The 13065-nt window shown below is 41.3% G+C and overlaps 2 protein-coding genes across 2 annotated transcripts in view; both read left to right on the forward strand.

Moving 5' to 3' along the window:
- The window catches only part of LOC100443599 (zinc finger protein 257), a 247528-nt gene that overhangs the window by 209724 nt on the left and 24739 nt on the right, over positions 1-13065 (forward strand).
- LOC100444690 (zinc finger protein 729) overlaps positions 4212-13065 on the forward strand; it is a 33593-nt gene continuing 24739 nt past the window's right edge. The window contains 1 exon segment of the mRNA XM_024237285.3: positions 4212-4389. Within this exon segment, the coding sequence (XP_024093053.3) occupies positions 4360-4389 (30 nt within the window). The 5' untranslated portion in view covers positions 4212-4359.

The raw sequence follows: 13065 nt of genomic DNA on the forward strand, positions 1-13065 counted from the left end.
CACTAAGAAATGTAAGGAGGTGTCACTTAAATGCTATTAAAGGAATTTAAATATATACCAAAAAGTATTTGTACAAGAATGTTTATAGAGCTTTTAGTCATAATAGCTTAAAGCAGGGAACAGCCTAAATATCCATCACTAGAAAAACAGATGAACAAATTATATCTCATTCATACAAGAGAATACTACCCAGCCATAGCAAAAAATGAACTACTAAATCACACAACCTGGAGGTATCTCATAAACCTGCCAGATAAGACAAGCTTGAAATAAAATAATACGTATTATATGATATCAAGCAAAATGAACCAATGATTTAAAAAAAAAAACCACCTCTGGTAGAGAATAAAATTATCTGGAAAAAAACATGAGGAAATATCTGATAAGTTTTAAAAAATCCATTATTCTGTGGAGTCACTCATGCTAAATGTGATATAAACTAAAAATGTAAGGAAATAGGTGATCTTAAAGCAGTTCGGGTTTTGTTTTCTTCTGTAAACAGCAGATTTTAACACAAGGAGTTCCCTTCTACTGTAATTCTTTTAAAAAATAATAACCTGAAGTCCTTGTTTTTACTTTACAAAACCCACAGTTCTGCTATTTCACAGTGGGATTTGAGACTAAATAAGTACACTTTTGATGGTGACTGATGCTATCAATGTCTAAGGTTTTGGTCTATCTCTCAAAATTGAGAAGATGACCAAAAGGGAGAAACTATTAAATCAATTATAGCCTAAAGCTACCTTCTTTTCTGTTTAATTTTTGTCAATAGGTTTTCTGTACATAGCAAACTGAAACCTAACTTGATATGTAAATAGACTGTAACCCACTCTTGTACCAACTACTGTGTTTTTGGCAGTAAAAGGACATCAGCTGTTTAAACCATGTTTGAGTAAGGCAAATCTCAAGCTGTAATCAATCTGGCTGTTTCTGTATCTCACCCCCATTTTCTGTATGTTACTTTGCTTTTTCTGCCCATAAATCTTTTTCCACCATGTGGCTATGCTGCAGTCTCTCTGAGCCTACTCTGGCTCCACAGGATGCCCAATTTGCAAATCATTCTTTGCCCATTCAAACTCTTTTAAATTTAACTTTTCTACAGTATTTTCCTTTTAAAAGTTTTCCAATTTTTTCTATGATGAAAAATAAATAATCTGTTGTTGGGCTTTTATTTTCTAAACTTATCCATCAGCTACAAATACAAAGTATTCTTTCTTTTTCAAATGCTTCTGCAATTTCTTTCTTTCTTTTTTTTTTTTTTTTTTTTCTGAGACAAGGTCTTACTCTATCACCCAGGCTGGAGTGCAGTGGTGTATCCAGACATAGCTCACTGCAGCTTGACCTTCCAGGCTGAAGTGATCCTTCTGCTTCTGCATCTGCCACCCAAGTAGCTGGGGTTACGGGCATGCACCACGTTTGGCTAATTTTTAAATTTTTATTCATGAAGACAGATTCTTACTATGTTGGCTGAACTTGAACTCGAGCTCACATTATTCTCCCTCGTCAGCCTCCCAAAATGCTAGGATTACAGGTGTGAGCCACTGTGCACTTCTGCAAATTCTTGAGAGGATTATTCCCAATGATAAACAATACTATATTGGCACAAACGTAAAAGGAATGTGGGCTGGCTGCAGTGGCTCACGCTAGTAATCCCAGAACCCTGGGAGGCTGAGGCAGGCAGATTACTTGAGGTCAGGAGTTTGAGATCAGCCTGGCCAACATGGTGAAACCCCGTCTTTACTAAAAATATAAAAATTAGTCAGGTATGGTGGCAAGCACCTGAAATCCCAGCTACTTGAAAGGCTGTGGCAGGAGAATTAATCGAACATGGGAGGAGGATGTTACACTGAGCCAAAATTACACTACTCTACTCTGGCCTGGGTGACAGAGTGAGACCCCCGTCTCAAAAGAAGTTAAATAGATTAGTAAAATTAAAATAAAAGGAATCTGGCCCCTATTGTAGAAGTGTCACTCTCCAGGATTTCAAGGGTCTAGGGCAGCTACTTTAGTAGTGTCATCTATGGAGGTGGATGGGCTTTGGAGTCTGACAGAGTTGATCCTGAGTCTCAGCCCAGCCACTTAGTAGCTGTGTGTCTTTGGACAAGATTCTTGATGTGAAAGGGTTCTATAAACCACATATGAAAAAAAAAAAAAAGGCAGAATGACACTGATTTCAAAAATGGTAGCAATTTCTAGTTTTTCCTGTATCCATGCCCATTGCCAGGTGCTTTTAAAGCTGTTCCCATCAAGATCCAGGATGTTTTCCAAACCCTAGTGCTGGCCTTATCACTCAGGGCAGTAGAAACCTGTGAACATGACAATGTACTAGTTTGAGGCCTAGGCTCAAAAGGTCTTGATTGCTTCTATTTTTCTTTCAGAATGCTACCATCTCCATGAAAAATGGCTGATGTTAGCCAGCTGGAGGATAAGATACCACGGGGAGGAGAAGCAAGGTGCCCCTGTTGACAGCCCCAGAAGCAGAAGCTCATCCCCAGAAGCACAGCTGCCTATTCAACAAACAGCTGAAGATACATGTCTGGAGGAGCTCAGCTGAGACAAAAAGAATGGCCTCACTGAGCCCAGCCCAAATAGCTGACCATCTCAATTATGAGCAAATAAGTTTTGAATGATTTGTTATGCTGCAATAGCTAATTAATACATGCACCCAGTGCAGATAGGATGTCATGATTCATTGACAAGTTGATTAGTAGTTCTCTTCTAACAGTGGGCACCCTATAGGTACTGATTTTTCCCCGATTTGAAGTTGGATGCCTCGTAAGAGAATGCTGAGTAATGCAGAAATATATATGGACATGTATGCATGTAATTGGTGCCTATACTCACACCGTCCCCCATACCACAGGAGAAAACAGATAACCACGGCCTGACCATTAAGGCCAAGGACAAATAGAAAAGTAAGTTTGCCTGTAATCTGTTTTTTTCATATCTAAACATTGGAGGTCAAGACTGTGCACAGGTTTGAAGACATAGAGATTTCTTCTCCTATGGCCTTACCATCCTTAGTTCACCTTCTGAGCTCTGGAAGAAAGGTGGACAACAGGTGGCCAGCAGTGGTCTACCTGTGGCTGTTTTTTTCTTGCTGTCCTCTACTTTTTCTATGGCTACTATCTGTTCCTCCCTCAGAGCTGAAGAGAGATGTTGGTAGGGAAAGGCTCTTTTTTCAGCTTTGGCAGAAAAGCTTTTTCTGGCCCTTCGCTCCCAAGGTCAGAGCTGCACTTCAATGTGGCAGCTACTGGCCATGTGTGGTGACTGAGTGCCTGGAATGTGGTTGGTCTGAACGGTGATGTGCTAGAAATGTAAAATACAGAGTTAGTTTCAAAGATGAAGTTCCAAAAAATATCTACACTTCATTAATAACGTACATTTTGCTTACATATTAAAATGATAATATTTTGGATATACTGGGTTAATTAAATTGCTACAATAAATACCACATTTTTTGTTTGTTTTTCTTTTTAAAGTTTGGCTACTAGAAAATTTAAAATTCACATGTAGCTCACATTTTATTTCAGAGGATTGCCTTCTTTTTAAAATCTCAGGCAATCTGATGAAAAAAACAGAAGTCAGGAAGGTCATAAAATCAGAAATTTTTAGATAATTTTTATTATATTCTTTTCATTTGTGAATAACCATATAATACATTATTTATGAAAGAATATGACCTTACACAAAAGGTTAAATGCAAATACCCTCTGGGTTTGGCCTGGCTTACTTAGCTCAGGGAGGAAGCCCCGCCTGAAAAGGCTGCAGCCTAGACTGTCACTCTTTTCTTTTTTGGGGGGGAGCGGGGGAACAGACTGTCACTCTGTCACTCAGGCTGGAGTGCAGTGGTGCGATCTCGGCTCACTGCCACCTCCGCCTCCGAGTTCAAGCGATTCTCGTGCCTCAGCTTCCGGAGTAGCTGGGATTACAGGCGCCCGCCACCACGCCTGGCTAATTTTTAATTTTAGTAGAGACGGGGTTTTGCCATGTTGTCCAGGCTGGTCTCGAACTCCTGACCTCTGGTGATCCACTCGCTTGGGCTTCCCTCCCAAAGTGCTGGGATTGCAGGCGTGAGCCACCGCGCGGCCCATCACTCTTCCTTCAGTCCAGCATCTGATCACATCTTCTGTCACTCAGGATCTGAGGAGGCGGGGATTTAAGAATTATCCAATCAGGGACTCCGGGCTGGGAACCGTCCAATCAGGCATGCAGCTGGAGCGGAAAAGGCGGCATCCGAGATGTGGCGGGGCCGTTGTTTTCTTGTTGCAGCTGCAGTTCCCGATCTCGTCTTCACTGCTCTGTGTCTTCAGCCTCTGTGGCCCTGTAGCCTGCAGTATTGGAAGATCCACAGCTAACATGCCAGGTGCGCCTGGCAGCCTAGAAATGGTGAGAGTGCCGGGTCGGACATTCCGAGAAAGGGAAGGGGCTGATTGGAACCTGTGGGAAAGTGGTGTGGCGGGACTCAGGCCTCCGCAGTCAGCTCCACAATCTGCTCCTGGAGTTCCTCTTGCCCATCTCGACCTCAGTCTCCTTCAGCCATAAGATGGCGGCTGCGCTGATTGCGGGACCCCGGGCGACCTGTCTCCTCCATGCGCTGTGACTGTGCCCTGGCCTGGAGCCCTCTCTGGGTCGCTCTGCACCCGCATGGCCGCGTCTCTCCCAGATTGTGCAGGGACCACGGGAGGGGCGTCGGGGGAGAATCCTGACTCCGGGTGCGGGTTCATGAACGGGAAGAGCTTTGGTCCTGTGAGGTTTCCAGTCCCTCTTCTCTTCTATTAAAAATTTATGGCAGTCACCACTAAAGTAATAAATAATTTAATCAAAAAGTGATTCAAAGATTGTAGAGCACCCAGCTATGGTTTGTAGTTTATGGTCTATGGAAGGGATTTGACGGAAAGATTTTTTTAAGGTGCACAATGAAGAAAACCAAATTCAGTAATTGGTTATGTACAGTTACGTAGTTTCTCAGTTTGTACAATCAAGATGGGAATTTCCCATTTATATAATCAGAGGTTAATTGTAGTTTATAGTTGCTTAAGCCTGAGTTTTGTTTCCCCCAATGTATACTTTACAAAAAAAAAAAAAATGCACTTGAATTAGATTTTTTTTTCTTTCTTTTATTGAGACGGAGTTTTGCTCTTGTTGCCCAGGCTGGAGTGCAACAGCGCGATCTCCTCTCAGTGCAACCTCTGCCTCCCGGGTTCAAGCGATTCTCCTACCTCAGCTTTCTGAGTAGCTGGGATTACAGGCATGTGGCACCACGCCGGGCTAATTTTGTATTTTTAGTAGAGACGGGGGTTTCTCCATTTTGGTCAGGCTGGTCTCGAACTCCCGACCTCAGGTGAGCTGTCCTCCTAAGCCTCCTAAAGTGCTGGGTTTACAGGTGTGAGCCGGTGCGCTCGGCCGAATTAGATTTTTAAAAAAGTAGATATCAGGGACTAGAGCCACCTCAGTCTAATTGCCTGCCACTTAATTATTATTAATTATTTTCACACTCCTCAGAGGACTGATTTTCCCTTGCATTTTTTACAGGTATCCCAAGGAGAGTATTATGTGTACTCCCAAACCCCCATTCCTGCAGCCTATCTCTGGCTTGCAGTAAAATATAAAATTTCCAGTTCATTGTTACCTTCCCAAATGTCAATTTTTCCTCTCTGATTCACATTACTATTTGTCCTTTTTTTTTTTTTTGAGCCTGGAGTGCAGTGTCCTGATCTTGGCTCACTCCAACCCGCCTCCCAGGTTCAAGCAATTCTCCTGCCTCAGCCTCCTGAGTAGCTGGGACTACAGGTGTACACCACCATGCCTGGCTAATTTTTGTATTTTTAGTAGAGACAGAGTTTCTCTATGTTGGCCAGGCTGGTCTCGAACTCCTGACCTTGTGATCTGCCCACCTCAGCCTCCCAAAATGCTGGGATTACAGGCGTGAGTCACCGTGCCCGGCCTACTATTTGTCCTTTAGTGTAAATTTTTGATACCATATTTTAATTATTTTTTAACAAAGCATTGGATGGCACTTTTCCTAATATTTGTTTTCTGTTTGTAAATATTTTCCATGAGAAGAAAGCAAAAAATTATCCCCTGACACTGCGTTGTAAAAAATCTTTGTACTGTTTTTTTTTTCCTCCTAGGCCCACAGATTTTATCAGAATGTTTTGGGGTAAATGTTTTCCTTTGGAAACTTTATGGAGTGATGTGTTTTCAGCCATTCTTCAGTTTTTTTTCCTGGTCCTGGGTTTCAGTACTGTCTGGGAATTAACTAAAATACCCCCCATGGCTATGTCTGCTAGAGTGTCTAGTGAATATCAGCTCCTGGTCATTTTCTCCCATGGGACAATCTGAGGTATGGAGTGTAGCCTTTCAGGGAAGCAGGCGGATGCCCTGGAATTGAGAGGAATCTCCTGGCATACTCTTCCTTTGAAAAGCTAACCCTTGAGACATTAAGAGTGTCCTCACCCAACCCAGCTTCCATTTTTTGAAGACCCAACCCAGCTTCCATTTCTTGCTGGTCAGCCAATCAGTTGCTGATATTGCGGGAAAAACGTTGAAATAATTTCTGCCCCCTGCGTTCTCTAAGGGGGCAAAACAATAGGGAAAGAAATATAATGAAAAAATAGTGAAAGAAAAATAGTGAGAATCCGTGAAATCAAAAATAATATCCCAAAAAAAAAAAAAAAAACAGTGATCCAGTGAGATGGTGCAAGAACTTGCAAAGTAAAATACACCTGGGGCACTCACTGGGGCTTAATTCAGAGTCTCCTGAGAAGGGGTTATTGGGCACTTAAGTGAGCAGAATGGAGTAGGAGAATCTCTCAAGTGATTGGATGGCCTGATTGAAACATGAGTCAGACACATCTGTACCTTGAAAAGATTTGGTCGCTTATTTTGACCTCAGTTTTTTAACTGAATTGCATTTTGTTAGTAGGGATTGAAAGAAAGATAAGAAAATATTTACCAAGGGCAAAAAAGAGATGAATTTCGGAATAAAATTAATATTTAATTATATATTCCATTTGTTAATTTTTTTTTTTTTTTTTTTTTTTGAGACCAAGTCTCGCTCTGTCGCCCAGACTGGAGTGCAGTGGTGCAATCTCTGCTCACTGCAACCTCCATCTCCCAGGTTCAAGTGATTCTTCTGCCTCAGCCTCCTGACTAGCTGGGACTACAGGCGCCCGCCACCACACCCGGCTAATTTTTTGTATTTTTAGTAGAGATGGGGTTTCACCGTGTTAGCCAAGATGGTCTCGATCTCCTCACCTCGTGATCCACCCGCCTCAGCCTCCCAAAGTGCTGGGATTACAGGTGTGAGCCACTGCACCTGGCAAAAATTTTTATTTACCCTTTTCTCAGAATGAGTTTAGGAATTTTCTCTGGTTTGTTTTTTATGGCTGGGTGATTTTAAACAATTTCAAGGCTTAACTTTTAGAATGCTACCAAGGAAAAAAATAGGAAAAATCTCTCTTCCATTTTGGCTTCAGAAAGTGCACACATTTTCCACAATAAAATATGGTAGGTAATTGGTGAGTTATGTAGATTCATGAAAACATCAGTTCCTCTTTTTGCAGGGTAAATTTGTAACCGTGAATATCTCTATTCTATATCCTGTTATATTGCTGTCTGAGTTTCATGCTAAATTTTATGAGCTGAAACTTTGTACCCTCTAGAAATGTTCCCATATGACTAATTGTTTACTATATGATTTTTAATGGAAATAGTAAAATAATACATTTATTGTCTGAAAGGAATAGATACTTTTGCTTATCTTATTGAGATATAAAATGTAAGCACCTTAAAATTTCCTTCCCTTATATGTACACTGTGTTAGAGTAATTCTGCTGAATTTTTCAAACACTTACTTTCAAAAACCACATGAATAACTCTGACATGAAAATTAAAGCCTGAGCCCAGTGACTCTAAGCTAAGGCTAATACTGAGCCTGCAAAAGGAAGTTATTAAAAGACCACTTAGTTTTTTCTGGGGAGTCTTCTCTGCAGATATTCCAGCCTGCTCACCCCAGCCATGGAAGACGGCTTTATCCTGAGAGAAACTACATAGCCCTGGAAAGTTGGGGACCCACAGCAGATGCAGTTAAGATTAAGACGAAAGGGGATTGGGAGGGTCTTACTGAAGATGAAACTGTTATTGTTTTGTGGTAGTTTCTAGACTTTGTAAAGTAAAACAAAGTTAGATTTATGTTGGAAAAAGAATTGAATTCCAAAAGAGTATTGCAAGAAGAGGAAGTACCAACTCTAAGATCTTCAAGGATTGCAAAGTTTAGGCAGACAAGGGCCTTGTTTCATATGGAAGAGCAAACAGTATTAGGAGGTGGGAGGGGATGGTGAATGGAGGGTGAAAATGAGATTTTAGATCAGAGAATGTTTTACCCTGAAGTCATCATGTTCTTAGGAACTACACAGGGTTGTATGTTGACTCAGACTGAGGGTAGCTCAAAGTTCAGAAGCCTGTCGAAAGGAAATAAACTTAAGTAATGTTTGATTAAGAAGTATTCTAGGTTGACCACTGAAAACAAATTCAGCTGATTTATTTATTTTGTTTTAATGAGCAAAAGGAGACAGCGTGCAGAGTCTGTGTCTGGCTATGTGACAGGTAAGAAAAGAGCACCATCTAAGTCATAATGGGAAGGGTATTTCTTTCTGACTTTTCCTGGATTGTATCTTTTCTAATAAACTGATAAATGTAACTGTGATGTTTTCCTGAGTTCTGTGAGTAGCTGTATAATATTATTGAACTTGAGGAAGGTTATGAGAGTCCCCAGTTTTTAAACAGTAGCTCAGAAACAGATGGGTCTATGGGGTTTGTGACTGGCATCTGCAGTAAGAACAATGTTGTGAGACTGAGCCCTGAATCAGGGTCTGTGCTGACTCTGGGTGGTGTCAGAATTCAAATGTTAGGCAATGAGTTGGTGTTGGAGAATTGCTTGGTGTTTACCAAGCTCTACAAATTTGGTTCCAGCTGAGAGATATCACAGAGGCCTGGTCTGGAATGGATCTCTGGGTGTCTGGGAATGGGAGGCTCTGCTTTTCTCTACACAGGCTGTCACACTGCCCATTATCCTGTGATTTCAGGTCTCCTCCCAGGGTGAGAGAGGATAAAAACTTAAGAGGAAAAAAGTTCTGATAACAGACCCCCTTTTTCCACTGCTGCCACCACAGGATTCCCACCTTCTTACAAACATATCCACTAGACATTGACTTGTCCACACCCCTCTTAGGACTAGGAATTCCCTCAGGAATTTCACCACGGCATTTTTGATCCTAGTGTTTCTTGCCAAAAACTCACAAAAGTATCTACAAGCCTCCTGCCATATCCCAACCCCCAGACACTGAATCTGCAGCAGCAACCTGTTTTCTCCACCAACCTGGGGTTTTGGACAACCTGTTCATCATCTCATCTGCCTGCATGGACCAGAAATTAATCAGAGTAGAGTCACACCTGGGCCACTATCTGTAGCACAAACTAGTCCTTCCACATGCATGGCCCTCTCGCCAACCCATAAAGTTCTTTTCAGTTTTTTTTGTTTGTTTGTTTTTGTTTGTTTGTTTGTTTTTGAGACAGAGTTTCACTCTTGTTGTCCAGGCTAGAGTGCAGTGGCACGATCTTGGCTCACTGCAACCTCAGCCTTCTGGTTTCAAGAGATTCTCCTGCCTCAGCCTCCTGAGAAGCTGGGACTACAGGTGGCTGCCACCATGCCCTGCTAATTTTTGTATTTTTAGTAGAGACGGAGTTTCACCGTGTTGGCCAGGATGGTCTCAAACTCCTGATCTCATGATCTGCCCATCTTGGCCTCTCAAAGTGCTGGGATTACAGGTGTGAGCCACTGTGCCTGGCCAGGGACTTCTTTTGTTTTAACTTTTATTTTTGATTCAGGAGTACATGTGCAGGTTTGTTACATAGGTGAAATTGTGTCAAGGGTTGGTGTGCAGATTATTTTGTCATTGAGGTGTTAAGCACAGCACCACACAGGTATTTTTCTGATCCTCTTTGTCCTCCATCCTCCACCCTTAACTAGAACTCAGTGTCTGTTGTTCCCCTCTTTATGTCCATGTGTTATTATTTAGCTCTTACTAATAAATGAGAACATACATTTGGTTTTTTCTTTCTGCATTAGTTTTCTAAGGATAATGGTCTCCAGCTCCATCCATGTTGCTGCAAATGACATAATCTTGTTCGCTTTTTATGGCAACACAGTATTCCATCATGTTTATGTACCATATTTTATTTTCATTAAATCTTTTATTTTATTTTATTTATTTTTGGAGACTGGGTCTCACTCTGTCACCCAGGCTGGAGTATAGTGGCATGATCTCGGCTTACTGCAGCCTCAACCTCCTGGGCTCAAGCAATTCTTTTACCTCAGCTCCCAAGTAGCTGGGACTACAGGTGTGTGCCACCAAGCCCAGCTAATTTTTCTTCTTGCATTTTTTGAGATGGGGTTTTTCCATGTTGTTTAGGCCTGTCTTGAACTCCCGAGCTCAGGCAATTCACCTGCCTCGGCCTCCCAGAGTGCTGGAACTACAGGCATGAGCCACCACACCTTACTGTACCATATTTTCTTTATTTACTATACCATTGATAGGCATTTAGGTTGATTCCATGTCTTTGCTATTGTGAATAGTGCCGCAATGAACGTGTATGTGCATGTGTTTTTATGACAGAATAATTTGTATTTTATTGGATGTATACCGAATTATGAGGTTGTTGGGTCAAATGGTAGTTTGCTTTTAGTTCTGTGAGGAATCACCACACTGCTTTTCACAATGGTTGAACTAATTTACACTCCTGCCAGCAGCACATAGCCTTTTCTCTGAAACCTTGCCTGCATGTTATTTTTTGACTTTGTAATAATAGCCATTTTGACTGGTGTGAGATCGAATCTCGTTGTGGTTTTTTCTTTGCATTTCTCTAGTGATGAGTATTTTTTTCATATGCTTGTTAGCCACATATATATCTTATTTTGAAAAACATTTGTTCGTGTTTTTTGTCTACCTTTTTTTTTTTTTATAATTGAGATGAAGTCTCACTCTGTCACCCAGGCTAAAGTGCAGTGGCATAATCTCAGCAAACAGTGACCTTCACTCCTGGGTCCAAGCGATTCTTCTGCCTCAGCCTCCTGAGTGGATGGAATTACAGGCACTCGCCACCATGCCCTGCTAATTTTTGTATTTTTAATAGAGACGAGGTTTAACCTTGTTGGCCAAGCTGGTCTCAAACTCCTGACCTCAAGTGCTCTTTCCTCCTTGGCCTCCCAAGGTGCTGGGATTACAGGCATGAGCCACCACTCCTAGCCTTTTGTCTACTTTTTTTTTTTTTTTTTTGAGACGGAGTTTTGCTCTTGTTTCCCAGGCTGGAGTGCAATGGTGTGATCTCGGCTCACTGCAACCTCCGCCTCCTGGGTTCAAGAGATTCTCCTGCCTCAGCCTCCCGAGTAGCTGGAATTACAGGTGTCCACCACCACACCTGGCTAATTTTTTGTATTTTTAGTAAAGACAGGGTTTCATCATGTTGGCCAGGCTGATCTCAAACTCCTGACCTCAGGCATCCACCTGCCTCGGTCTCTGAGAGTGCTGGGATTGCAGGCATAAGCCACCGAGCCTGGCCACCTTTTGTCTACTTTTTAAGGAGGTCATTTGTTTGTTTCTTGTAAACTTAAGTTTTTTATGGATTCTGGATATTAGATATGCTTTTTGTCAAAAGCATAGTTTGGAAATATTTTATTTTATTCTATAGGTTTTGTGTTTACTCTGTTGATGGTTTCCATTGCTGTGAAGAAGATATTTAGTTTAATTAGGTCCCATTTGTCAGTTGTTTCTGTTGTAATTACTTTTGGTATTTTCATCATAAAATCTTTGTTAGTTCCCATGTCTAGAATGGTATGTTCTAGGTTGTCTTTAAGGGTTTTTTTTTTTTATAATTTTAAGTTTTACATTTAAGGCTTTAATTCATCTTGAGTTGATTTTTGTATATGATGTAAGGAAGGAGTCCAGTTTCAATTTTCTACACAGTGCTAGGTGGTTATCCCAGCACCATTTATTAAATAGGGAATTCTTCCCACATTCCTCTTGTCAGTTTTGTCAAAGATCAGATGGTTATAGGCGTGTGGCATTATTTCTGGGCTCTCTATCCTGTTGCATTGGTCTGTGAGTCTGTTTCTTGTATCAGTATTATGTGTCTTTGTTTACTGTAGCCCTGTTGTATAGTTTGAAGTCAGGTAATGTAATGCCTCCAGCTTTGTTCTTTTTGCTTAGGATTGCCTTGGCTACTCGGGCTCTTTTTTCCTTCCATATGAATTTTAACATAGTTTTTTATAGTTCTGTTAAGAATGTTTTTGGTAGTTAGTTAAGAATAGCATTAAATCTCTTCTTTTTTGGGCAGTATGGCCATTTTAATCATTTTGATCTTTTTTACCTATGGGCATAGAATGGTTTTCCATTTTTTTGTGTTATCTCGGACTTTTTTTTTCATTTTCTTTTTTTGAGTCCGAGTCTCTGTCACCCAGGCTGGAGTGCAATGGCACAATCTTAAGCTCACCACAACCTCTGCCTCCTGGGTTCAAGCTATTCTCCTGCTTCAGCCTCCTGAATAGCTGGGATTACAGGTGCCCACCACCATGCCCAGGTAATTTTTGTATTTTTAGTAGAGATGGAGTTTTACCATGTTGGCCAGGCTGGTCTCAATCTCCTGACCTCAAATGATCCACCCCCGGCTCAGCTTCCCACAGTGCTGAGATTACAGGCATGAGCTACCATGCCTGGCCATCTCTGACTCTTTAAGCAGTGTTTGTGATTCTTGACATAGAGATCTTTCACTTCTCTGGTTAGGTGTACTCCTAGATATTTGTGTGTGTCAATTGTGAAGGGGATTGTGTTTTTGATTTGGCTTTTTGGCTTCAATGTTGTTAATATACAGAGATTCTGCAAATTTTTATGCATTTATTTTGTATTCTGAAATTTTGCTGAAGTGATTTGTCAGTTTAAAGAGCTTTTCTGCAGAGACTGTAGGGTTTTCTAGATACAGAATTATGTCATCTGCAAACAGGGATAG

This window comes from Pongo abelii, chromosome 20 (assembly GCF_028885655.2).
Source record: "Pongo abelii isolate AG06213 chromosome 20, NHGRI_mPonAbe1-v2.0_pri, whole genome shotgun sequence".
Classification (NCBI taxonomy): domain Eukaryota; kingdom Metazoa; phylum Chordata; class Mammalia; order Primates; family Hominidae; genus Pongo; species Pongo abelii.